The sequence below is a fragment of the Vigna unguiculata genome, chromosome 3 (assembly GCF_037176805.1).
Source record: "Vigna unguiculata cultivar grain cowpea cultivar isolate G323 ecotype 2 chromosome 3, ASM3717680v1, whole genome shotgun sequence".
In the NCBI taxonomy this organism is placed as follows: Eukaryota; Viridiplantae; Streptophyta; class Magnoliopsida; order Fabales; family Fabaceae; genus Vigna; species Vigna unguiculata.
Genome location: NC_140794.1, coordinates 2601444 through 2627457, shown reverse-complemented (window position 1 = coordinate 2627457; position 26014 = coordinate 2601444). Strand labels below are relative to the sequence as shown.

At 31.7% G+C, this 26014-nt stretch overlaps 5 protein-coding genes and 1 non-coding gene across 6 annotated transcripts; 3 read left to right on the top strand and 3 right to left on the bottom strand.

Moving 5' to 3' along the window:
• The first annotated feature begins 863 nt into the window (after window positions 1–863).
• KELP (transcriptional coactivator p15 (PC4) family protein (KELP)) lies at window positions 864–3276 on the top strand. Its single transcript, XM_028061519.2, has 3 exons — window positions 864–1345; window positions 1442–1547; window positions 2939–3276. Exons 1-3 carry the CDS (start codon window positions 1046–1048, stop codon window positions 3025–3027), a joined length of 495 nt encoding a protein of 164 aa, XP_027917320.1. The 5' UTR covers window positions 864–1045; the 3' UTR covers window positions 3028–3276.
• Window positions 3277–4232: 956 nt separating this feature from the next.
• LOC114179206 (uncharacterized) lies at window positions 4233–5141 on the bottom strand. The gene has a single exon (XM_028065456.2). The coding sequence runs from the start codon at window positions 5012–5014 to the stop codon at window positions 4400–4402; it is 615 nt and encodes a 204-aa protein (XP_027921257.1). The 5' UTR covers window positions 5015–5141; the 3' UTR covers window positions 4233–4399.
• A 2546-nt stretch (window positions 5142–7687) lies between these two features.
• On the top strand, window positions 7688–9116 carry LOC114176431 (Glutaredoxin family protein). Its single transcript, XM_028061474.2, has one exon. The coding sequence runs from the start codon at window positions 7766–7768 to the stop codon at window positions 8801–8803; it is 1038 nt and encodes a 345-aa protein (XP_027917275.1). The 5' UTR covers window positions 7688–7765; the 3' UTR covers window positions 8804–9116.
• A 199-nt stretch (window positions 9117–9315) lies between these two features.
• Window positions 9316–9387, bottom strand: TRNAC-GCA (transfer RNA cysteine (anticodon GCA)). Its single transcript has one exon. It is a non-coding gene; the product is annotated as a tRNA-Cys (tRNA).
• A 3636-nt stretch (window positions 9388–13023) lies between these two features.
• Window positions 13024–15706, bottom strand: LOC114177799 (DCD (Development and Cell Death) domain protein). Its single transcript, XM_028063337.2, has 5 exons — window positions 14888–15706; window positions 14456–14556; window positions 14203–14286; window positions 13581–13691; window positions 13024–13489 (listed from the first exon to the last, which is right to left on the bottom strand). The coding sequence occupies exons 1-5, from the start codon at window positions 15525–15527 to the stop codon at window positions 13418–13420; spliced, it is 1008 nt and encodes a 335-aa protein (XP_027919138.1). The 5' UTR covers window positions 15528–15706; the 3' UTR covers window positions 13024–13417.
• A 5005-nt stretch (window positions 15707–20711) lies between these two features.
• Window positions 20712–24373, top strand: LOC114176177 (3-oxoacyl-[acyl-carrier-protein] synthase I, chloroplastic-like). Its single transcript, XM_028061125.2, has 8 exons — window positions 20712–21295; window positions 22092–22450; window positions 22648–23079; window positions 23177–23350; window positions 23474–23587; window positions 23704–23805; window positions 23916–23982; window positions 24065–24373. Exons 1-8 carry the CDS (start codon window positions 21124–21126, stop codon window positions 24130–24132), a joined length of 1488 nt encoding a protein of 495 aa, XP_027916926.1. The 5' UTR covers window positions 20712–21123; the 3' UTR covers window positions 24133–24373.
• Window positions 24374–26014: the final 1641 nt, after the last annotated feature.

Genomic DNA, 26014 nt, shown 5'->3' with positions numbered 1-26014 from the left:
TTTAATGAAAAAAAAATAAAAACGGAGATGGGATGTGGGATGTGGGATTGAAATAAGGGAAGATGAAAATCAAATTATAATATTGACTTATTTATGGGCTAACTCGTATTTTTCTTTATTTTATTTATATGTTTCAATTTTAACTTTTTTTAAAATTATTTTAGGCATTTACTTTTAAAATTTGATCAATATTATTCTTTTGAAATAGTTATCGTTTTCTATTTTAGAAAAAATAAAATAAAATCAGTTTTTAACTTATTCAAAAGGTGAAATGGTTTTATTAGATTCGTTTACATGAAACCGGATAATCCAACTTATTCTATTTGATCAACTTATAGAAGATCTTTTAATAATAAATTAAATTTTGGAGACAACCATTAAAAATTATTAAAATATTTTTTACTTTTAATTTTTTCCATTTCCGAAAGTCAATTAAGTAAAATAAAAAAGCTTACTTTAAAATAACGCAAACAACATAAATTATCCTAAGTTTTATTTACTAAACGTAATAAAAACAGGGTTAAAAAAGTAATAAACTACAGAACTTTCTTTAGGTAATAAACAAAGACAATAATTAAGTGAATATGATTAATTATTTTCTTTTATTCTCTTGCTAAATAATTTATAATTAATTATTAAAAATGTTTCTTATTTACGACTTTTGAACAGAGGTGCTTTGGTTGTTATTTTTTGTTTCTGGATAGAATTAAAATGTTTTCGACAGGAAAAATTGGTTTAATCTATGTTAAAGCGGATTGGATTAGGTCAATTTTTTTACCTTATTTCCTCTTCAAATGTATTATATTAAATATCTGGATTGATTTAAACAATTTTACAAGTATTCTAGCAGTTCAATTATGATATTTTAACCTAGTTTTTCGATTCACAGTAATTTGGATCGATTTCAACGTGTGAATAAACACCCTAATTTGCACGCTTTACTACACTCACACCTACTCAACACAACCGAACCCGTTTCAATTTCTCTCCGAAATCAATCTCTATAAGATTGCTTCTGTGTCTGAGAAATCAGCGAGACTTCAAAATGGACGATACTGAAACAAAACAGCGAATCGAGGAAACAGTTCGCCGGATTTTGCAAGAGTCGAACATGGACGAGGTTACGGAGTCTAAGATTCGAAAGCAGGCCTCCGAGGAACTCGGTCTCAACCTGTCTCAGCCCCATTTCAAAGCCTTCGTGAAACAGGTCGTGGGGGCTTTTCTGCAAGAAATAGAAGAACAGCAGCAACAACAAGAAGAAAATGATGAGGAAGAAGGTGAAGAAGAACAAGGAGTTTCCCAGGGCAAGGAGTACGATGATGAAGGCAATCTCATCATCTGCAAGGTTTGTTTGGTCTTTCTTTCCTCTGAACCACTTTTTGCATTTTACAGGTGGCAATGGGAAAAGGGTTCCTCGGTTAATTTTGTTTTTGGATTTCAGCTTTCAGATAAGAGAAGGGTGACCGTTCAGGATTTCAGAGGGAAAACATTGGTCTCCATTCGCGAGTACTATAAAAAAGATGGCAAGGAACTTCCTTCCTCCAAAGGTAGCTTGTGTTATTTATGTTGTTTAAGCCTTTTTTCGATTCTCCTGCTTCCTTTGGTAAAGGAATTTTGGTTTTGGATTGTGGGGACCCCGAAAGTTTTGATTTTTCTTTTGTGTGTGGAATGGAGAATGATACACGCCTCACATTTTGTAAACACTTGTTAAACAATTTTGTATACACCTGTTAAAGACTTCATTTTTCTTTCTATTTCTCTTTTTGTGAAATCATATATTCTATAAACCTGTGACTTTTATTCTCTCTACTTGAATATCAAGTGTTAATCAATATCTTGGGTGGACATGAATCATTTTACCTTTAGAAATGGGGGAGGTTGGCGGTTTTGTTTTAACTTCTTTAATCACGATCAAGTCCTTGTCCTTAACATTAAGCTAATTACCAGAGAAGGGGACCGGAAAAAACGTTCCTTTCTGATATTCAGTGGTTTCTTAACACATCTTTGCAGACATCATATGATATTTGAGGCCATTTATTTGGGATTGTTTGTGGTGTGTGTTGACTTTGTGTGTAATGTTCCATGCACTACTTCCGTATACATCGCATTGAAAATCAAATGCATTAGCCATGTCTTTAGAATATTATATATGGCTGCCATTCTGTTTCACATAAACATCAAGTTGAGCTCATAAAAAAAGGTTGGGGACTTGGTTATGGAATTAGATTAGTCTTGAAATAGTAACAGTGTAGGATCGAAATGCGTTATATTTAAGAAATAGTTGAACCGAAAGGGGTTTTGGCTTCCTCTCTCATTGGACTGGTGTATCTATATTCCTTGCGCAGATCATGAAAGTGTCTTGATTTGAAACTACGTGTCTTCAGTATCATATTTTGTTGGGCTACACATATCAACTCCATGTTGCTAATTTGCCTAGATAGAAGCCTCAGTGTTTCAGCTGGCATGCCAAAATTCTTCTAGTCAAGAGATCCCTGTACAATAGCACGAAAGTGCCTATGCATATTTGAGCCTCACTAGTCTTGCATTATGTGATGTGAAACCAATTGTGTGTTGAGATCAGTACTATTCTGCATTTGGTTTTGTCAACTTGATACTTGCTAGTTGCTATGCCGATGTGTGGATTGATAAATAGGACCTTTTACTAAGAAACATGGCAGCTTTTATTAAAAAGGAAAATTCTGTATCTGCATTGATGATATGTTCATAGTTCTTCATTAAGTTTATCTTTTCTTATCTAATCCAGAACTAGAACTAAGAAAATAAAATAAGATTTGTGGTTACTGTTTCGGACAAGTGGTGCTGAGTGTATCAATTTGGCCCTTATTTTATAATCTTTGTTTTCTTGTATAACACATGATGCTGATCATGATCCATAACTGAAGGTTGTTTCCTAATTCTGACTTCCTTTGTCTTTCAGGAATAAGTTTGAGTGAGGAGCAGTGGTTTGCCTTTAAAAAAAATCTTCCTGCCATAGAAAAAGCTATTAAGAAAATGGAATCTCGTTGATACAAGGGTGTGAGGATTTACATACATACCTCACTCATCAAGGACATACTAGTAGCTTTGCTTCTTTCTTTTTGGTGAATATCGTGCACCATGGTGCCCTTTTGATGCTATGGACCATTGACTTGGAGCCACTGTGAATCATGTACTATTTAATTGTTTTGCAACCTGAATTGGTAGAGCCATTTCAGGAAGGACTCTGGAGCAAAGTTATCATGAAAGTCACTTTAAACTGAACACATTTTTCTGTTATTCCCTTCATTATCGTTTTTACTCTGTTCTTTTACTTCCAAAATTACTCCCAACCCAAAAGTAACAAAAAACGTTTTTTTCCTAACGTAACTTTAAACCAAAAGGTATGAAAAAACACGTTCCACCTTATGCACTTCCAATATACGTTAAACACCTTCAAATTCTAATCTTAAATATAGACGAACTCGTCTCAGCATTTTCTAGACACGGACATGTTTCCTGTTGGTAATTATATTTTTGCGATGGATTTGGGTTTAGTTTGACAAGATGCAGAAGAAAGTTGGATAATGATAAAAACTGCGGATTGTCATGGATACTGATATCTTATTGTATCCCCCAGGAAAAAAACATTGTAATTTAGGTAGTAGTAGGTGGATTCTTAGCTTTTAGATCGAGAGAGTTTAAAACTTTGTTTTAGTTTTTCAAACTTCACAAGGTTAAGGGAATTTTACATACGAAATTAAAATTGAGCGGTGGGATTATGATAAAGCAAGGTTGCTTGTAGGAAGTTGAATCAGAGAATTGAGATTCCTACATCGTATTGTTGATGGACCATGTCGTCTACACTGCATTCAAACATATATGACCCAACTGGTCTTGTCAACCAGCACGTGGACCCGAAACACCTCAAATATGTATTCAAACCAGATTATTATAAAAATATAAAAATAAATACTTCTTGTTCTGGGTGGGGAGATGGGAAAAATGGTTCTGCAGAAAAGTTTTTTTATGGAAAATTGAACTTATTCTCGTGAAACAATAAATGTACAGCTGCTTTTAGGATAAAACTTAACCACTTTTCAGGCCATGCTCAGAAAAACATGGATACGTATCCATCTGATTCCTTAAAAAACATTAAAACATTAGTGATTTAGTTTCTGGTGTTTTAGTCCTGACCATGATTGATCAGTGTCTTGTGACCCATTCCTGCGATAAATAAACATGATGCAGAAACAGAAATCTGGAAATACTATCAAACTGGAAAATGTTTTAACAATCCTTACATCGATATCATTCATTAAAATTGGACAGGTTGTCCAAATATGCAGTTGATGGACCTATTTGTCATGGAAAACCTAACACACTTCCTAAGTGCTTATACTTGTATCTAGAAACCCTTTCCCTAACAAGACCCCAGATACAAATTAGACCCTGCAGTAGTAGCAGTGGCAGTGTCTTTGGCAATTTTGCCACTAAAAAGTGTTGTCTTCCACCCCACTTTCCAAGTGTTCATAGATGGAGTCCTTGAAGGACTTGTGGTAGAGCATCCATTTGCAGCCATTCTCATCTTCTCAATCAGAGCTTCAGTATTCACCTGCTCTGACAAAATCTCCTCCAGTTGCCTCTGCTCAATCACCAACTTCACTCTCCACACGCCGTTCTTAGCCGCCGGCAACACTTCAAGCGCCGACCCATTTGACAAATTCTCAACATAATCACACGCTGCAGACTTAAACACTTCCTCTGATCTCCGAACACCTCCAACTTTTTCACTGCAACTTTTCTGCCCCTCCTTCAACGGAAGAAGATAATAGAAAAGACCATAGCTTAACCTCTCTTGCTCTGGCAAAGGTTCCGAAGCATGACCCTGGCGGAAAATGCCATAACCAGGGTAATGTCGAAGCACTTGAGCCACAGTCTTGGGAGCTCTGAACTGCAAAATGGCACCACTGTCACACATAACCCGAATGGTGTGGTGACACTCTCCGGTGGTACCCTTCATGGAACAATTCCCCATTTTGGTTGATTTCAGTGTTGTGTGGTTCAGATTCAATGTTCAATGTTTCTACATTCCAAGCTTATATATTTATGTTTGAAAATTGGTGTGTGGAAACTTGTCCTCACAGTGTCACCCCCACGTTACTGTCTTATTTGGACTTTGTTTATTTTGATTGGTGAAGTTATCTCAGCGGCGCGCATGTGAATTTGGACCGTTGGGAACTGTTATGACCCATCCAAACGGAAAACAACAGAATGAGAGGAGATTCTCAATTTTAATACTATTCACAATCAAACACTTCACAAACACATTTATTTCAAATATCCGCTCCAGAGGCTCTGCATGTGTTGCTCCTTCTACACATTCATTTTATCAGTTATATTCTTTTTTCTATCATTAAGTTTAACTCAATTTCATTTTTTTAACTAAAATCCAAACAGTTATTACATTACTTTGTAATATCGTTTTTAACCCCATGAAAAAAAGAAGTAAAACATAACTGCCTTAAGTGATCACGTTTTTTTTACATTACTTTTTAATATCGTTTTTTTACTATTTAAATAAAAATATAGAAAAAATCTAAAGATTAATTTTTTTTATTAAATAGCTATTTCTTACTTATCATATATAATAAAGAAGTAAATATTTAATATAAGTGACAACAAAGTATAATTTTTCAATAATCAGATTAAACTTTGCATAACATATTACATAAATTATTATTAAAATTTGTGATTATTGACTATCTTTCACACAAAATATAAGTATCAGTTTTTCTTCATTTCTCTATACACTCATTTTTTATTTTCTTCATTCCAACTACAATATTCTTTAAGTTATAAGTAGCTCTGAATTTTGTAAATCTTTTAAATATACAAACAATTCAATCTTATTTTATATTATTTAAAAAAAACAAACAACTACTTTATAATTTCATAAAAAGAGTGTACTTTGGATAACTTTTTAAGAGTTGTTTGAAAAAAAATATCAGAAATTTAAAAACAGAAAATTTAGGCTAAATATATGGAAAAACTTAAAAAACCTTTTTTTTTTTAAATTGCTATAGTAATCCAAATTGTCTTTGGTTTGTGAGAAGAGAGAAGAAATGATGTTAATTTGGTGCAAAGGGACAAAAGTTGTCTGTTAAAAAAATATTGAATTATTTACATCAGGTTCGGATCTTAAGGGATGATTAGTTGAATTTTTAGTTGGAACTGAAGAAAATTCCTACACAATATTGTCTCCACTTGAAGCACTTTTTTTCTTAAATCATCATAATTTTACTAAGAAATCAAATATTAGAAGATGCCTTCACTTCACGGGACCATACTTTTTTTGTCTACTTGGTCCGTGACATTGCTCCAGTTTGCCAGTTTTTTCAGCCATGTCAAACCCATTGGGATCATAACTTCTTTTTTTATGTTCAAAATATTATCTTTCAATATCTTTTCTAATTGTTTCCTAAAAAAAAAAATATTCCCACAAACATTCTATGGAACTGGTGCAGGAGTGCATGAACCTTCATCAACTACTGGCTAACAAGGTTCGGATTTATTAATGCAAGAATATACTTTGTCTTAATAAAACACTGTGTCACTGTTTTCCATAAAGCTTACTTACACAAGTTAATAAGTGTAACACAATAATAGTAAGTTATTAATGATCGATCTTGTTATCACTACAGCTCTATGGGAAAGAGTAAATTGAACAGAGAAAGAAAAACAGTGACTACGTTTTATGCAGAAACCAAATTTAGCATCGTCATATGAAAACATAAATTTTAATTTAGAGTAAGCGATCAAATAGGAGCAATTATTGTCGCAGAATCCTTTAACAACGTAAAGTTACAAAACATGAAATTAAATTAAAAACGAGCAAGATTCAGAAAAATGGAGAGTTCAATTTCAATTATGAGAACGAACATGGTGCCAAAAGTAAAACAACAATGGTTAGCTTGTAGCTAAGTCGAAATACGTCATTGATGGTGTGTATGGGCTTTGGGCTGGGCTTTAACAATCATTAAAAAAAGGCATTTCTTCGTGCACCTCCCTTTGTTCTTCATGTATCCCATAAAATTGAAAAACCTCACTTTAACCTTGCATGGTGTATGAGGATACTTTGGGACTTACAGGTTTTATGGGGGCATGAAGGAAAAAAGGGAGGTCCATTAAGAAAGCCAAAAAAAAAAAGTTTGAATGGGGAAGGAAAATATCGTAAAAGCTTAGCATGATGCGGGGTATGAAGTTATATAGAAGTTGTGGTGGAAATGAGAAGCATGGAATGCATGGTGGAGAGGCAGAGAGAAGAAGAAAGGGACCAAACTAAAATTGATTGTTTGTGGTGGCGATTTCTCGCAGCTCCACGTAAAATCACACACACTCACACATTTCTCTTATCTCTCGCTTTCCATAATTTTGTCCATTATAATCTTAACCACACGGATAATCCCTCCACAAAAGCCACATAAATATTATGCCACACTCCAACCACGCCTCTATCAACCTAAACATTATCATTATCTCTATTTCCTCTTTCTTTTTCATATTTTAACCATTTTTTCCATGCTGCTATTCGTATATACAAAATACATCGAATGAATAATTAATTTGAAAATACGGGAAAAAAAAGAAGGTAAAAAAAGTGGTGAAAAAGATTTACATGTAGTAGTTGGTGTTATATATGTGTGTATATAAGTTATTTGTATATGTAGCTTAGCGTATCGAGACACAAAGTGAGTGAGTGAGTAAAAAAGAAAGAAAAGGAAGGGAAATGGGGTGTGCTTCCTCTAAGGGTGTGGATGTGGCGGCGGTCCCTTACCGGCCGGCGCCGACGAGCTTCGCGGTGTTCGACATAAACGCGATCGAGGAGCCATGGCTGAAGCACCTGAACGAGAGCACCACCCAAGTCCACCAAGACAAAACCCCTCTCCCGGCCCCTATCCTCCACAAACTCAACATGCTCGACGCCACCGACGCTCCTCAATCATGGGACGAGGTCAGCAAAACACTCCAAGACCTCAAACCCGTCATCACCAAACCACCACAAACCTCACCACCCCAACCACCCCCACAACAACCTCAACCTCAACCTCCGCAAAAAACTAACTCCTTCCACACACTCGAAGAGTTAGACGCCAAGACAAAGCCCAAGCCCGAACCAACAAAGCCCGACTCAGTAAAGCCCGAAGCAGTAAAGCCCGCTGTGGCTGTCGTGAACGTGGCGCGAGGGAGCAAGTTGAAGGACAACGTGTTCATAATGCGGGACAGGATGGAGAGAGAGAAGGAGGAGAAGGAGTCGGCGTTCGAGCGGCTGCGGCGGGATCCGCTGAGCGCGTTTCCGGAGAAGTGTCCGCCGGGGGGGAGCGAGACGGTGGTGGTGTACACGACGTCGTTGCGGGGCGTGAGGAAGACGTTCGAGGACTGCAACAGGGTGCGCGACGTGCTGGAGACGCACCGCGTGGTGTTCGACGAGCGCGACGTGTCGTTGCACGGGGAGTTTCTCCGGGAGGTGAAGGAGCTGGTGGGCGAGGCGGTGGCCCTGCCGCGGGTGTTCGTGAAGGGGAGGTACGTCGGGGGTTTGGAGGAGTTGGTGGAGCTGAACGAGACGGGTCGACTCGGGAGGATACTGAGAGCCACACGTGTGGAGAGGGGGATTGGGAGGCAAACGTGTGGAGGATGTGGTGGGGCCCGCTTTGTGCCTTGTTTGGATTGTGGTGGGAGTTGCAAGATTGTTGTGGATGGAGTTGAGAAACAGAGGTGTCCCAAGTGTAATGAGAATGGCTTGGTTCATTGCCCTTCTTGCATTTGATTTTACTCTAATTCTGCTCTTTTATATATTTTCTTCAACCAATTCCTACCTTTCTACACTTCTTGCAACTTCGAACCAATGCTTCTTTTCCATTCCGACAAAGATTACAAACGCTGGGTGACGGAACATGACAAAAACGGTTGTGTCTGTTGATGTCACAGGGAATGGATACGGTTAGTTTAAGTTTTTATGTTACTGTTAGATTTGATGATGTGAACATGTTGTTTATAATTTTTTTTTTCTTTGTAAAAAACAGACATATGTGGTTGTGATTTAGGCACTATTAATGCCAGACTTTCGTAGAAATTTCTGACACTGTGAGTCACTGGTGATGAAAGAAAACTTAAACCGTAGTTTTATCTTGTAGTATTAATAAGGTTTATGTGCTGCACCTACGATGTATCATTATAAAACAAAAGATTATAGATTTTACGAATTACATTAACGTTTTACGTGCTCCTTCAAGAAGAAAGATTATAAGAAGAAAAAAAATCAAAAACTTGAAAGAGGGAAGGGCCCAACCGGGTTCGAACCGGTGACCTCTTGATCTGCAGTCAAATGCTCTACCACTGAGCTATGGACCCGCTTCGAGAAATGTCTGCCAAACTTTTATTATAATTATTTTTATCACTGCTATACGTTAAACTTTTTTATGCGTCCATCCAACGATATTTATTTATGCACTCATAAACTATTTTCTTCTACGTAGACAACTATGAAAGACTATGTCCATTTATGCATTATGAATTTCAATATCCATTGATCAATTAAAATTTAATAATACACTCTGTGTGTATATTAAAAAAATACAGGTCACATTTTTATCGTTGATTGCCCCTAATTAAAATATATTTTTCAGTAAATTTTATCATACATTTTAGGATATTTTTTAATTTTTATTGGAAACTAAAATTAGTTTGTATTTGAAATTTTGATCCAATTAAATCGTTCAATTTTAGAAATATTTGGATTTAATTTTTTTAACTAAATTTTGTTAAATTTATTTTATATTTTAAATGTGTTTAATGATACTATTTAAATTATTTACACTGTTTGACACGTCTCACCTTTAATGTTAATTGAAACATTATTATGAAACGTATTTGAAATATAAAATAAACTTAAAATAATTTAGTTAAAAGAACTAAATAAATACCTTCTAAAATTTGGAGACTAAATTAGATTAAAATTTTGAAGTAATACTAACTTCGATTTTACTAAATAAACATGCTTGTTTGTATCTTCTTATTCATCGTCCTCTTTTCCAAGGTCACATAAAATCAATTAATATTTTTATAATTTAATATATAGAGAGTTATTTTTATTATGTTCATATGAATAGTAAAATTATAATACTGTTATTGTTGACGCACTTTTAATTTATCTATACAATTAAATTATAATTTTATTCTAATAAAAAATTAAATAATTTTACATTATAAATTGAAGTTAATTTATATATACAAGAAGTAATAATTAAGTGTGAGTTGTATTAAAAAATAAATATTTTAAAACTATATAAACTTAGAATAATAGATAAATATAATAGTTTGAAATGTTGCTACCAGGCCCAATTCGAGTGAAGGGTCAGCATGCACATATTATTATATAAAGCCTCTTTTACTTCCTTCACTTCATCAATTTCTTCGCAGACCCTCTCCAATTATTTAATTGACCATTTTATCAAGTGACTTCACGACTACATATTTTGGAATTTTTTTGAAACTTTCAGAATAATAGTTCCAAAATAAAATTTTGAGAACAAAATTTTCAAAATGTAGTTTCCAGAATAAAATTTCTAAAACACATGATATAAACGAGTTTTCTCTCTTTTTCCTCCTCTATAGTGTTTTCTCTCTCTTTCTCTCTGCAGTAGCGGTGAAGCGGTGACAATAGTAGTGTAGTGTGGTGCACATAGTAGTGTACTGTGAGGTAAAGTTAGTAATCGTAGGGGTGTTGGAAACGATTGCCTTATATTAAAGGTGTAATCCACATATTATTATAGGCTATTCAAGTTAAACAAGGCTTTATCCAAGTGAACATGTTTAATACTTGAAGGATTTGTTACAAAAATTATTATCGTCTCTACAGATTTTAAATATTAATATAATAATTTATTTTAGTATGAAATAGATCTAATTAAAATGTCATAACCTAAGACAAATAATCGGTAAATATTATTAATATTATATGTAAAAACTTAGAAAATTAACTCAATTAATTTAATATTAAAAGGTTCAGTATAAATAAAATTGATATAAACCAATTTGATTATTTTAAAACATAATCTTTTTTTTATAAACTATTTTTATAACTTTTCTAGAGTTCTCTAGACTTGTTTTCAAGAATTCTTCTTCTTTGTTTGTCTGATTGAAAAATTTAGATTGTAGGATTGATTTTTTGATATTTCTGATTTGGAGACAGAAAATATAATGTAATTAGCAATAAAGACACAAGCAAACATTTCAATAAATTTTTTGATAAGTGTAACTTTTTTAATAAATTATATTTTATTAAGACAATATTTAATTGAAATAAATTAAAGAAAAGAAGAATGACAAAAATAACGGAATTAAAAAAATTTGAAGCAAAACTTAATATATGATCTTGTTATTTATTTCAAGTTAATTAATATTAATATAAGTATAATATCTTGTTATAAGTTAAAACAATCTTTGTGGTGGCATAAATGTCAGAATAACTCATACTTAAGAAGAAAAAAAAATAGAACAATAAGTGATATAGAAGAAGTCAACAAACTCAAAACATATCATATATTAATCTTCAAAATATAATGAATCTAATTTTTGAAATACACTAAATGATACTTAATGTAGGACCAACTTAGTACAGCATACAAATAGGTTATGTATGAGCACCATTCAATGTTATTTAGACATTCTAAATTATTTTAACTTAATAACATAGTTGAATTAGAAAAATTAATTGGATTAAAACTAAACCTGAATAAATTGTATAGACTAGTTTAATCCAAATGCAAATTGTGTCTTGATAAATATTTAATATCGTACAAATCCTTAAAAAATTAGACCATATTGATCTAAAATAAAAAGTAATTATATGCGTACATATATATATATATATATATATATATATATATATATATATTTATTTATTTATTTATTTTCCACCTATTATTGTTTTTAGAAAAAGTAAAAAGAATTATATATTTATATTATCTTTATCACGCTCTTTACAAGATATTCTTAAAGTTCTTGTTCCCTCATGTTGACATAATTTATTTATCTTCTTCCTTTTTAGAGACAGTTAAAAAAATAAAAAATTGAATTTATTAAGAATAGTCGCGAGAAAAAGGTGAAGGGATAGGTGACACGGCACCGCCATTGGCGTCGGCGTAAGAATCCAAAGTAACAGTTGTGGCCAGCTACAAATCACACATAAATTAAATAATATATTATCAAAATAACTTTTATTTATAGTTGACTACACCATTTTCAATTAAGAAAGAAGAAGTTTCGACTTAGTCCAACACTTTGTTTTTCTTTTAATTCAAAATTTCTGGACATGGCACAGTATATGTGGTATCAGATAAATCTTTTATCAGTTTCTATTTACGAACATATGATAAATATATTTTTGTAATAAAAATAAATATTGTTGTATAAAATTAATAAATAAATTTTCATTCTTTTATTCTATAAAAGCAATAGCTTCTTCTTCTTTTTTTCTCGCGAGATCACTGATTGATTGAATAAAAAATATCTTGACACGTAACTCTCTTACTTATTCTTTTCATACATAAATAAAACACAAGATATTTCGCACCTTCAAAGTTTATCTATTACTTTATACACAGTTGGCCTTTCGTTTGAACCATGATGCCCGTGAGTTTCTCACTTACTGACATGTGTTAGGAAACGAAGCATATTCATATTCTATACACACAATAGAGGTGTCATGCCATTTTATCTCCCAAAAAACATTACCTACAATATTTTGTAAAATCGAGATTCCAAAGACAATTTCTAATCCCGAAATACACGGCACAAAATCTTGAAGATATTACTAGTTCAATTCTATGGTCAATGTCAAAGCTCGACCAAGCCTCGGGTATTAAGCAATCGTTGATTAGAAGACAAAGAAGACAAATTGAATATCTCATTTTTAACAGTTAAGATTTGAGTTGAGATTTATGAATGTTGAAAGAACGTTAACGTTAAAAGCACACACCACACATGTTTGATGTATAAATAATAATAGATAACAGTGATGAAGCAGCATGGCCTCACACACTTTTCCACTGTTATGTTCCTTCTCAACTCAACAACACAACACAAGCTACAACATATAGGCTTCCATTTGTCGCCAATTTGTAGTTCTGTACAACACCCTAATGCAAAAATACTTCATTCTTATTCTATTCTCTTAATATGTATGTATGATCATGAACCATCCTCTCTTTACAAAAAGAGGAGTAGTAATACACAATTACATATATATATAATTGTTTTATCTTTGGAACTTTTTTCTTAAGTCCATTACACTTAATAACTTCCAAACCAACCCAAATCTATAATATTATCTATTGTCTCTGTGAGTGATGTTCTTGTATTCTTTGCTATTTTTGTCCTTTTATGCATCCAAAGCCTTGAAAGTTTCGTTGAAAGTGTCTTGTTCAGCAAAAATATCGAGCAGAGACAAGGCCTATAAACAAAAAATGAGTGACTGTGTTATCTTCTTCTTCCAAAGGGTACCAATATGAAGTAAGATAAAGATAAAGATAAAAAGAAAATACCTCAGGCACGTTCAGCTCAAGACGAAACTTGGGACCATCATAGTGGTGAAGGATTGGTCTGAAGGAGTCCTCCTCCAGTGGTTCACATGTTTTCCTTGTAATCACTCTCACCTGTAATCATCATTTATCAAGAGTATTAAGCATTAAGCCTCCAAACATTATTGAATCATAGATATGTAAGAACACTAAGCTATAATCATTGGTATCACTAATTATAACTTTTGTGTTAATACTCAATAAACTTAACATTTTAAGCAGAGTTAAGTAATTAGCATTCTTTATTTGAAGTAGAGTTAAGTAATTAATATATCTTAATAAACTTTAAACCTAATTCAACAGCACAAAACCTAATTCAACCTTCAAAAACCAAAACCCTTCCAAAACCAAAACCTAGTTCAACCTCACAAACCTAACCAAAACCCTTCCAAAACCAAAACCTAGTTCAACCTCACAAACCTAACCAAAACCCTTCCAAAACCAAAACCTAGTTTAACCTCACAAAACCTAGTTCAACCTCACAAAACCACCGAGGTATATCTCTGAAAACTGACTTATATCGTATGTTTTATCTCCGATGTGGGACTTCCAACCGTGTTATACATAGTTGGATTAGAGATGTTACCTGAGCAGGGAAACGAGATTCACCGGGGCATTTCTTATCCTCCCAAGCCGTTGGATCAATGTTTGTTCCTCCAAAACCTGCAGCCTGAACAAATCCCACCACATGTTATGATTCTTAAACTCAAAATTCCTCAAAATATGAAGCTATTAAATGTTAATCCAATGCTCAGATTCTTAATTTAATGCAAATTGGGCTCCAGAACAAGGTGTCTCATTAGATTAAAAAGAATGTGAATTGATAACAGTTAACACACCTCAAAGATTCCATGGAGTTGGTGAGTGGAATAGTTGTAAAGGAAAAGGGGCAACCCTGGAGTAATGGCCCGAACAGAATCTCTGTATCGTGGTGGCAGACCTAAAAGCACAAAAAAATTTCAGATAAAACGAATTTAATCAGCATCAATCATGTGTCAAAGAATAATACACGGTCCTCACTTTAACAGCTACCGGCACAAACTTTATTTTTCACAAAAATGATTCATCGACAACATTTATTTACTAAGGTGTTAAAAAGAGAAAAAAGGGACGGGATCAAATTCTCGGCATAATGATAATTTATCAGTTCAATGATTCAATTCCAGTGCACGACCATGTCAATAGAAAAAAAAATGTGAAGTATGTAACATCACACACAGCATAAAATCTGCATAATCGAGAAACAAGAGAAAAAAAAAAACAGAACATACCGAAGAGTTGCCGCTTGAGATTTTCAGCCATGGTGTCATTGTTGCAAACGAAGATGTAGCCTCCAATGGTTTCATTCCTGGGAAGAGACTCCGACGGTGGCAGTGTTTTGAATCTCTTGTCGGCAGCAGCCTTGGAATCCTTGCCGTTATCATTGTTGTTGGTGCCGCTGTTGTTACTGTCGTGTTTCTTGTTAGGGTTGTTGTTTTTCTTGGAAGATTTGGGGAGGTGAAGAAGGTCATCTTCAAGCTTGCCCTTGTGCCCCTTGGGATTGATATTGAGGTTAATGTTGGTGTTAAGATTGGCAAAGGAAGGTTTGGAGTAAATCCCCTTGTTGAAGCCTCCATTGAGACCCACCCCAGAATCCAAACCAACACCCAGAATGTTGTTGTTGTTGTTGTTGTTGTAAGTCATGGCAAGAAAAGATCCATTGAGGTTATCGTTGTAATCAGAAGCATGTTCCTTTGACTTGAACGAGTTGATCTCACCACCCACTTTGATGTCAAAATTAATCCGTTCATCACGCCTCTTGGACACGTAACTGTTGCTCCAAATCGAATCATTCAGAGAGAGGTTCGCCAAATTGGATGTCTGCAAACGCAGTTGGTCACTGAATTGCCAAAAAGATTGATTATTTTCCATGATTTGCAGCAGAAAAAGAAAAAACGAGTTGAAAGCTAGCTACTTTGTGGAACAAAAATGTGGTACTAATTCCCTAATCGGAAACAGGAAGTGGAAGAAGCGGTGGTTGAGGTTGGAATGAGAAAATTTTTTGCAGGGGTGAGTAGTGTTGGCATAAATAAGATGGGAGAGGAGGGTGGAGATTGGAAAATGAAAAAGGTTAATGGGATGAAATGAAACTTCGTGGAAAGTTACGGGGTTGCGTGTGTAATTGTCAAATGTGAAAGGAAAATTGTTTTCGGTGTTTTATTTATTTATTTATTTAATTTAAATTAGGTGGGGGTGGTATTTGTGAGTGATGAATGATGATGATGCCAAAACGCGTACACGTGACAAGAGAGAGTGTGGAAGGTGGCAGTTGGGTTTGATTTTCTAGAAGGTTGTGTTAGAGTCGTGTTTACTTTAGTTTGAGTTCACACCAAGAAATTGTTTTTTTTTTACTAGGAAAATGATTTTAGGTAAAATTGTTATGAAAAATGAGAAAACTTAAACTACGTTATCTGATTGGTAGAAAAGTTGAAGAGTTAATGGTGGGAGAAGAATAAGAATTAGTTATAGTTTTGATTTAATAAAGTGGAGGAAGTTCCTTATGAGCTAAGAGTGTGGGAGTGAGAGAAGAAGAGTGTGTCCGTTTATGGCACGTTCAATGGATCTTTATGGGACACCTGTGTTTTGTTTTGCTGCCTCTTTCCATTTATCACATTTTTTTTCTTTTTTCTTTTTTTTCATCACACTTGCAATTACCATTTCAGCCCTTCAACTCATACTAACTTCATTATTGTATTTTAAGGAAGGAATAATAATAATAATAATAATAATAATAATAATTCATTTTTAGTAAATCCAAAATCATATTCTTATCTTAGATATAATTAAAACATGTTTAGTTCATCATAAATATTTATTTAATTGATAAGATCAAGTACTTTCATGTTTCATGTTGACTTTTAATGTAACGTTTTTTCACACATTTTTAGGAGGCAGATTAATTGTTTTTTTTTTTGTTTCCTTAAGTGTTCAACTTCTAGTTAAAAAAATTGTAATGTTATTCTCAACGTTTTTCTTTCTTTTTTTTTCTTTCAAAAAGTTGTAATGGAAAAACTTATAATATTTATTATCAGTTTCCTGTAGACAACTTTGGGAAACAAAGACTAAATTAATTAATGTCAGTATTGTAATTGAATATGAAAAAAAAAAAAGCTCATCTCAATTATTTATATTTACAGTAAAGCTTTACTTTTTCAAACTTAAAAAAAAAAAAACAGATTTTCACTTTTTGCTAAAAAAAAAACTTTTATGGAAAACATAGCTAATAATACTTTTGGTATTTCTTAAAATTTTGTGGGGTGTGAACTTAACATTGGAGAGATGAGAACAAACTCTCATGAAAATTTGAAATTTTACTAAATTTATGGGCCTGGATGAATAAGAAAGAAAAAAAAAACCCAACAAAACAATTGAACTTCGTTATTTCATATGAACACCTTATTAATGTGATTAGTTCATAGTGCACCTGGAGCAAAGATTAGGACAAGACTCATTGTTAATGTAAAAAGTAAATTTGCATTAAATTAAACCAATGAAATTATACAACTAATCCTTAGAATATTAAAAAATAACATATTACATTGCATGGTTTCTTGAGTTTTGAAAAATTATTCAAATTAGTCTCTTAATGTTAAAAATATATATGAAGTTATGAATTAAATTGATCGATGTTCAATGCTTTAAGAACTAATTACATAATTTCACTTTTGTTTATTCATACAACAATGCACGTATTCTTCAATTAGTTTAGTTAGATTTTCTGATATATAATTTTATAAATTTAATAACCATTTAGAAAGATTACATACTTTATAAACTATACTATTAGTTCATTTGCTATATTGATGTTTATCCTGAATCTAAATTTAGCCTTAAGTTCATTTACCATTTTGTAAATGTACAATTTTAGTCTCAATAAAATTTTAATACAAATTTAGCTTCCGATTTTTAAAAAGTACACAATTTTAATACAGTGTTAATGTATCACCTAAATGTTAAAAACATGTAATATATTTACTATAGCAACATGCATTAAAATGCATTGTTAAACTCTGCAAATAAATAATTGTCACAATTATCACTTATAGCTGTATAATTTTTCTAATTAGTAATGAAATGACATATTAACATACACTAAAAATTACTTAATTTTACAGTTTTAAATGATAAAAACTATAATTAAATATGCATTGAAACTAAAGGAGGATTTAAGTTCAAATTTAATACGCATTATTTCCAAAATCTATACAGAAAATATATTTTAAATGTAATACGACAGCCACATTTGTTTTATAGTGCATTGAGGTGAAAATTTCTATTCTATGCTTCATATATACACACTTACTTTATAAAGTTTTACTTGTAATATTGATATATCTTGTTTTGGAGTAAGGACACGTTTTAAATTGAAATTAGCAGTGTTTTAGACGCTTGGCTCATCAAACTCTTCCTTAATTAACAATATATTCAAGTTCTATTTTACGTTTTTTTTTTAGTTTATTAGTTTTACTATTTGAAAGTTTATTTTAATATTATTTTTTCAGCTGAGAATGTAAGGTCATAACACATGTTTGAATCTTATAACGGAATATTGATGATCTTAATGTTGCTTTTTCATCAGGTCAATAGAAGTTGCATCTCATTAAACTTCAATTTTCCTTTTCCTATTTGTTTTCTTCTTTTTTAACTCATTTAAGCTATTAATGGTGGGATATATATAAAGAGGGAGAGATATCAAGTTATTTCAGTATAACTTCATGTGTTAAATACTTAAATATAAATTACTTCAATGGCACTAGAATAAAATATTATTTTTTCATTACGTATACATTCATTCCTTATCTGTTTATTTGGTCCAAACGGTGAATTAATAACTGAGTTATGATAAATTATCCATCACATTATTATTTGAATTTAAAATTTGAAAAATGTATAAATCGGGATAAGACGGGACTAGGGATAACAATCAAATAGTACACCGATGAATTTCATTATTATATATTAATTTTTAAAGAAATAATTCATCTCGTACTCACACTTCAATTTAAAAAATATAAAATTTTTATTTCTTTGTTGACCGGTAAGGATAGCAAAACATGTTCATTTTGACTTCCTCGTCTTTGGTTTACAAAAAAAAAAATGGTCACATCCGACCAACCCATTATACTATTTGATCGGTCATTCACTTTTTTTTTCAAATGTTTATTTATAAAATTTGTTTATATATATATATATATATATATATATATATATAAAATTAAATATTTATAATATATTTAATTATGTAAATATCTTTTAAATTTTTAATTCATCAATTAATATTTTTAATTGAATAAATTAAAATAATTATTATATTTAAATGTTAAATTATTATATTATAACTACAAATTAAAATGTAATTTTTAAATGTTAATGGTTTAAATTATAATAATATTTTTATATTTATTTCTTTAAGAAAATATAATACAGAAAAAATATTCATTTTAATAATTATTAATTTAAAAAAAAAAATTAGTAAATTAGGAGTGGGTTGACCTACCAGTTTAATGAGCTAGATGGGCGGACCAAATAGAATTAGAATTGACAGGTTAAAAATTTCAACTCGGCACACATCCTGTTTTAGTAGGCTAGTGGACTGGTCAATCGGGTTCAAGATACTTTATCATTCATATTTATAAAAAATCAATATATTGTACCCGTATTTTTATCTATTTTTAGTAATATTTTAATATTAATTAATTATCTTTTATATAATAAATTAACAGTAATAAAAACATTTAACATTTTTTAATATCAAATATTTATGAATAAACTATAATTTTATATGTTTCAGAATTAGAATAGCAAATTAGATATCAACCCAAACATTTATTAACCTAAAAAAATTCATAAAATCAAAACAAAAGAAATATTAAGAATTATAAAAAAAAATCAAATACTCAAGTTTAAAAACATTTGAAATGTAACCTTTAGTTATTCTTTATAAATTGTAACTAAATTTTTTTACATACTAATAAAAATTATAATATAACTCATCAAATAAAATGAAATAAATAACAACAAATATTAAATTAATAATATTTTAGTTATAATATATATATATATATATATATATATATATATATATATATATATATTATCTTTTCAAATTCGATAAATGTGGAATGATACTAAACAACAATAATATTAAATTATCATATTATAATAAATAAAATACTTTTATATTTTTGTGATGATAAAATTAAACTTATAATAATGAATTATAAAATAAAAATAATTATATAAAAATCATAAAAAATATTATACACAATTAAAATTAAAACAAATAAAAATATTAGAAAAATCAAATGTTTATTTCATAAATAATTTGATAAATTATTAAACGAAATTGAATATATATATATATATATATAATTAATTCAATAATAAAATGAAAAATACTTTGAATATCTAAAAAAAATTCATATTAAATTAGCCAAATTATTTAGAGATAATAAAAGTTGTTTTAAAAAAATAAAAATATTCAATTAAAAAAGATCAAAGATCATAAAAAGACAATTTTTATATTACCTGCTAAAAAAAGTATATACGCAATTGAACAATTGAAATTGAGACACGATCATTTTTATGTGAAAAAAAAATAAAAATATTCAAATAAATAATCAAATATAAAAACATAAAATATAATTAATAACACATTTAACATTTATTTACTTTCACGATATGGACTTTCTTTCTTATTTACAAAATCCAAATTAAAAGTTAAAAATGACATTTATTTACTGTTTATTAGATTTAATCTATAGTGCTTTTGTGATAATTATTTTTAACTAAAGAGAGAAAAATTATACTAGCAAACAATTAAAAATAAATAAGAATTAAACGTAAGAATAATATAAAAACATACAAACATAAACATATTTACGGCTGCCAATCGAGTAAATCAATTATTTTTCTTAATTTAATGAGTTAAATAACAGAGTATTATAAGTAGCGACTAACACTATTATAACAGAGTATCAAATTACATGTGTTGAGGAGTTATTATATGTAGTAAGTATTGAAGTTACATTGACACCAAAATAAAAAAAGAGAGAAGAAAGAAAGTATTGAAGTTTGATTCCAGAAAGGTCTGAATTCTGAGGGTTCACCTAAACCGAAGCCGCATGAGTAGTTAGGACAATAAAGATCCACCAACAAAAGTGCCATGGACGACCATTTTTCTTTATTGAAGGTCCAATGGGGTTGTTTAGGTAGTTAAGCGATTAAAAGAGAGTGCAAGAGAACACAACATTTCGGAAACTTTCACTGTTTTTTTCGCCAAACCCATTGGTTACATACACACACACACAACAATGGCGGACTTACCAAACCAAACGTTGGACAATGCTTCTTTTGTTTTACTTTAATTTTTTTTTCTTCCCCATTTGCTCTTTCTCCCCCTGACAATCCAAAGTTCCTTCCTTTACTTTAAAACTCAACACACACAGAGAAACAGAGAGAGAAAGAGATGGCGACCATTGCTGGAACATGTCCTTTAGGAACATTGCTCAGAAACAGTGTCTCAGAAAACAATAGGAAGAACTCTGTGGTTCATTATGAGGGGCTTAGGTTGCCACAGAGAACGCAAATTCCTTCTTCACTTACAACTAGTCCAAGCCACTACATTTCAGCTTCTTCATGTAAGATCCTTGAACTTTTACTACCAACTACTTGCACTGATCCTGTACTTGTTTCTTGGGTTTCAGTTACTGTTTGTTTAAATCGTTTTCACTTTCACTTCATGTGATGTTCTTGCAGAGGTGTGTGTTGTAAAGGGCTCTGCATAAAAATTAGAATCTCAAATGCAGATAATTTATCATCAGAGTTTTTCTGTGTTCTCTTTTTGTTGTATTGATAATCGGAGAATTTAAAGCATACTGATTCTAATTGTTGGATCAAGATCGGATGTATCATAGGAAATCAGACTTAAAATATGCATTCCAAATTTGAACTGTCAAATCTTCATCTAACACAGAGATTGCATGGATGTGTACATGCACCAAACCCGATTCCCTGTTTAAATGGTTTTGCACTTTCTTTACTTTCACTTTATCACCAATAGAATTTGGATTATGGAATTTCTTAAATATGCAAATCAACTATAATAATGTTCACTTAGGTGTGTCTAGCAACTTGTTTTTGTTCTGTATGAAGCAGTACTTCAACTGGTTGTCATACCAATATTCACTATTTGATGTCGTTAATGTCACTATGGTTATACCTTATATCAAGTAATCATAATTTATTAGGAAAGCACCCAAGAATAAAGGTGGACTCTTTCATCAAATCACTTACTTTATTCTTCTAAAAACTGAATTACCCACTTCAGAATACCTAGATATGTGATTGGTAACGTATTAGATATTAGGATGTAACCTAGAATGTGTTTTATCTTATCCTTAATTGTTAATTTAAGCTTCACAATTGCACTTGCAGCTCCAAGATGCAGGACAATCAAGGCCATGGCTTCCTCAAGCGTTGCAGCACCAAAGAGAGAAAAGGATCCAAAAAAGAGGGTAGTTATAACAGGAATGGGTCTTGTGTCAGTCTTTGGCAGTGACATTGAGACCTTTTACAACAAACTTCTTGAGGGAGAAAGTGGGATAAGCCTAATAGATAGGTTTGATGCCTCAAGTTTCTCTGTCCGATTTGGAGGTCAGATACGTGATTTCTCTTCAGAAGGTTACATTGATGGCAAGAATGATCGGCGCCTTGATGATTGCTGGAGGTATTGCATTGTAGCAGGCAAAAGGGCACTCGATGATGCCAACCTTGGACAACAAGTCCTTGACACTGTAAGTCATAATGTCTGATCAGAATTAGAGTTTCTTCTTGTTAACATGCACATTACATGTTTGCATTAAAGGTCATGCAGATTATCAAGATGAAATCTAACTCTAATCGAAGAACAAGAGTGTCCTTGTTGTAATCATTACTTTTCACTAGGAGGTTACATTGATAACAAGTTACAGATTCATTTTCTTTCTATCAGATGGACAAAACAAGAATAGGAGTTCTGGTGGGAACAGGAATGGGAGGTTTAACGGCTTTCTCTTCTGGTGTGGAATCTCTTATCCAGAAGGGATATAAGAAAATTACACCATTTTTCATTCCCTACTCCATCACCAACATGGGTTCTGCTTTGTTGGCTATAGACACAGGCCTAATGGGTCCAAATTATTCCATTTCCACTGCTTGTGCAACAGCAAATTACTGCTTTTATGCGGCTGCTAATCACATCAGAAGAGGTGAAGCAGATATCATGGTGGTTGGTGGGACTGAGGCTGCAATCATGCCTACTGGTGTTGGGGGTTTCATTGCTTGCAGGGCTTTGTCTCAGAGGAATGAACACCCCAAGAAGGCTTCACGACCATGGGACAAAGATCGTGATGGCTTTGTAATGGGTGAAGGATCTGGTGTGCTGGTACAACCTTAAACCCAACATATGGCTTAACAAGTTTTTGTTTTAACTGACTTTTGTTCGCCTAATGAAAACTTGATTCTTTATCACTGGAAAAAAGATAATGGAGAGCTTGGAGAGTGCAACGAAGAGGGGAGCCACGATAATAGCAGAATATTTGGGAGGTGCCATAACATGTGATGCTCATCACATGACTGATCCAAGATCTGATGGACTAGGAGTTTCATCTTGCATAACCAAGAGTTTAGAAGATGCTGGAGTTTCTCCCGAAGAGGTAAGGAATAGAAAAATCAGTACCAAAGCTGAACTCAAACATGTAACACTGAATGTTCCTTTTGACAACATTTCAGAGTTCAGACTCTCATGTTCAACTGTTTGTGTAAACTAAAATGTGTAGGTGAACTATGTGAATGCTCATGCCACATCAACATTGGCTGGTGATCTGGCTGAAGTTAATGCAATCAAAAAGGTTTTTAAGGATACATCAGAGTTAAAAATGAATGCAACTAAGGTAAGAAACTTCTCTTTTCTTTTGTTTTTTTTCTAAACTTCAAAACATTTTCAGAATCCTAACTGTATACTACTGTTAACCTTGAAGCTTATGGTTATATTTTGTAATAATTTCAGTCAATGATTGGACATGGTCTTGGGGCTGCTGGTGGTTTGGAAGCCATAGCAACTATCAAAGCCATAACAACTGGTTGGGTGCATCCAACCATTAACCAAGATGTAACGTTCTGAACCACAAATTCGTCCTATTAATCAAACCAAACATGTTACATTTGTAACTTTTTGTTGATTCTCAGTGTTTTAATTACAATTGTCTAACTTTTCCGCAGAACTTGGAGCCTAGTGTTACAATTGACACAGTCCCTAACGTTAAGAAGCAGCATGAAGTTAATGTTGGTATGTATGATCTCTTGGATCGAATAGAGTAATAATGTAAAATTCGATGTTTCTGATGTTTAAGTGTACTCACTTCCTGCAGGTATATCCAACTCTTTTGGTTTCGGTGGACACAATTCAGTAGTTGTCTTTGCCCCATTCAGGCCATAAAGTAGAATTGAAACTTTCTTTTTCTTTTCACATTTTGAAAACCAATGATTTTTGGACAGAGCATAGTTGTTTTATATGTACTGAAATCATAGCAGGGGGTATGAGAGTGACTAGTCATTATGACAATGTGTGGTTAAGTGTGATGAGCAATGAAGACAATAAAATGTTATTTTCAGCAATTATACTGTTTTTTTTTTTTTTAATTTATATTAAAATGAAAATTCAGCTTGGTTAGTGTGCTTATGAGGTGTTTACATTTTTCCCCTTATTTGATCTTCTCATGTTTCATACTGTGTTGGTTGCATTAAACTTTTAGAAGAAGAAGATAAAACAAAATAAGTATCTCTAAATCTTTTTCTTATTCTCTTTTTGAAATACATTTTTATACAAAAAGTACTCTTTGAGATTAAAGAGAATGAAAAATAATCTCAATTTAAATATAAAAAAAAAGTGATATCAAGACTTAAATATATACCAAAACACAATTAAGATAAATTAAAAATTTTACTAATGAATAAAATGTTGAAAGATCTTAAATGTAGTTTTGATATTGACTAAAATTAAAATTTTGGTCGTCCTTTAATTTTATAAAATTAAGAAATTATAGTTATCATTAAATAGCCTACCCCATATCTGCAATAGGAAGCTACTTACTAATTTTTTGACCGAGACAAAATACATGGGCCATAATTTATAAATAAATGTAAACCCAAACCTACTTTTGTTATCTCATTACTATTATCATGATGCGGACCATACTGTTTGTCCACTTTCAAAGACTAATATCATCTTACGGCTCGTGATATTTTGAGAAGTAATTAATAAATTAATGATAGTTAATTGGTTGTATTATTAATATTGATGAGGAATATATTAGGATTATAATTTTAAAACAATTATTATAAAAATAAAAAAAGTAATATGTATGATGATTTATTGTTTGATTACAGTATATTTGTCAGTAAGTAATCTTTATTCACCTTGATTTATCATATGTGAGAATCTATTTCAGATTAATCCTTGTCCTGATAATAATAGGCTTGAAAGCCCAAAATTGTAAAAGGGATATAGGGCTCATGATGTCATCGACAAGGTCAATTCTTCCTGCACCCTCGTAATTTCATTCTGCACCTTCATGTATTTAAAAATTCTAATTTTATCTTTTATTTTAAAAAATTTTATTTTGAGTTTTGGAATGTATAATTCGGTGATGCTCTTAAATAAATAATTGAAAATAAAAAATTTATATTTCAAAATAAATAATTTGAAGGAGATGCATGCATGTACGTGTGTGTCTGTTGTTCGGAATCGTTGACTTTTATGGCATCTGGAAAGCCACAACCTCGACCACAGAAGCTTCATCTGAGATTGAATTGAATTGAAGTAACAACTCTCGCTTTATTCCAATGCCTTTTATAGCTTTTGCAGGGAAACTTTCATTTTCTCACATCAAATGTTTCTCAGTTATCTTCTACTGTTTGTTACTTGGTCTTACGTTTATGGTGGGTTCGTGTGTGTGGATGAGTTATTTTAGAGCGTTTATAGTAAATAATAGTGATTTAAAATAAAAATCTTAACAATATAATAAAAAAATAAATCATATTAACAGCAATAATAATAATAAAAAAAAGCTTGATCAACATGACTGAAAAATAGTGTTTTTAATATGACTAAGAAATTCTAACTAGTGTTAATTGAGAAATAACGTTGAATCAGTTATGTTATCTAGAAAAAAAAAATCTGTAATTGATATTGTTTGAAAAAATACATCCACTCAAAATAATCTAGCATAAAACTTGCCCAACAATTATAAAAAAGAGTATTAGTAAGGTTATGATACTCAAACGTTTTTTAATCCCACATTATTTCATGCCTTCGCTGA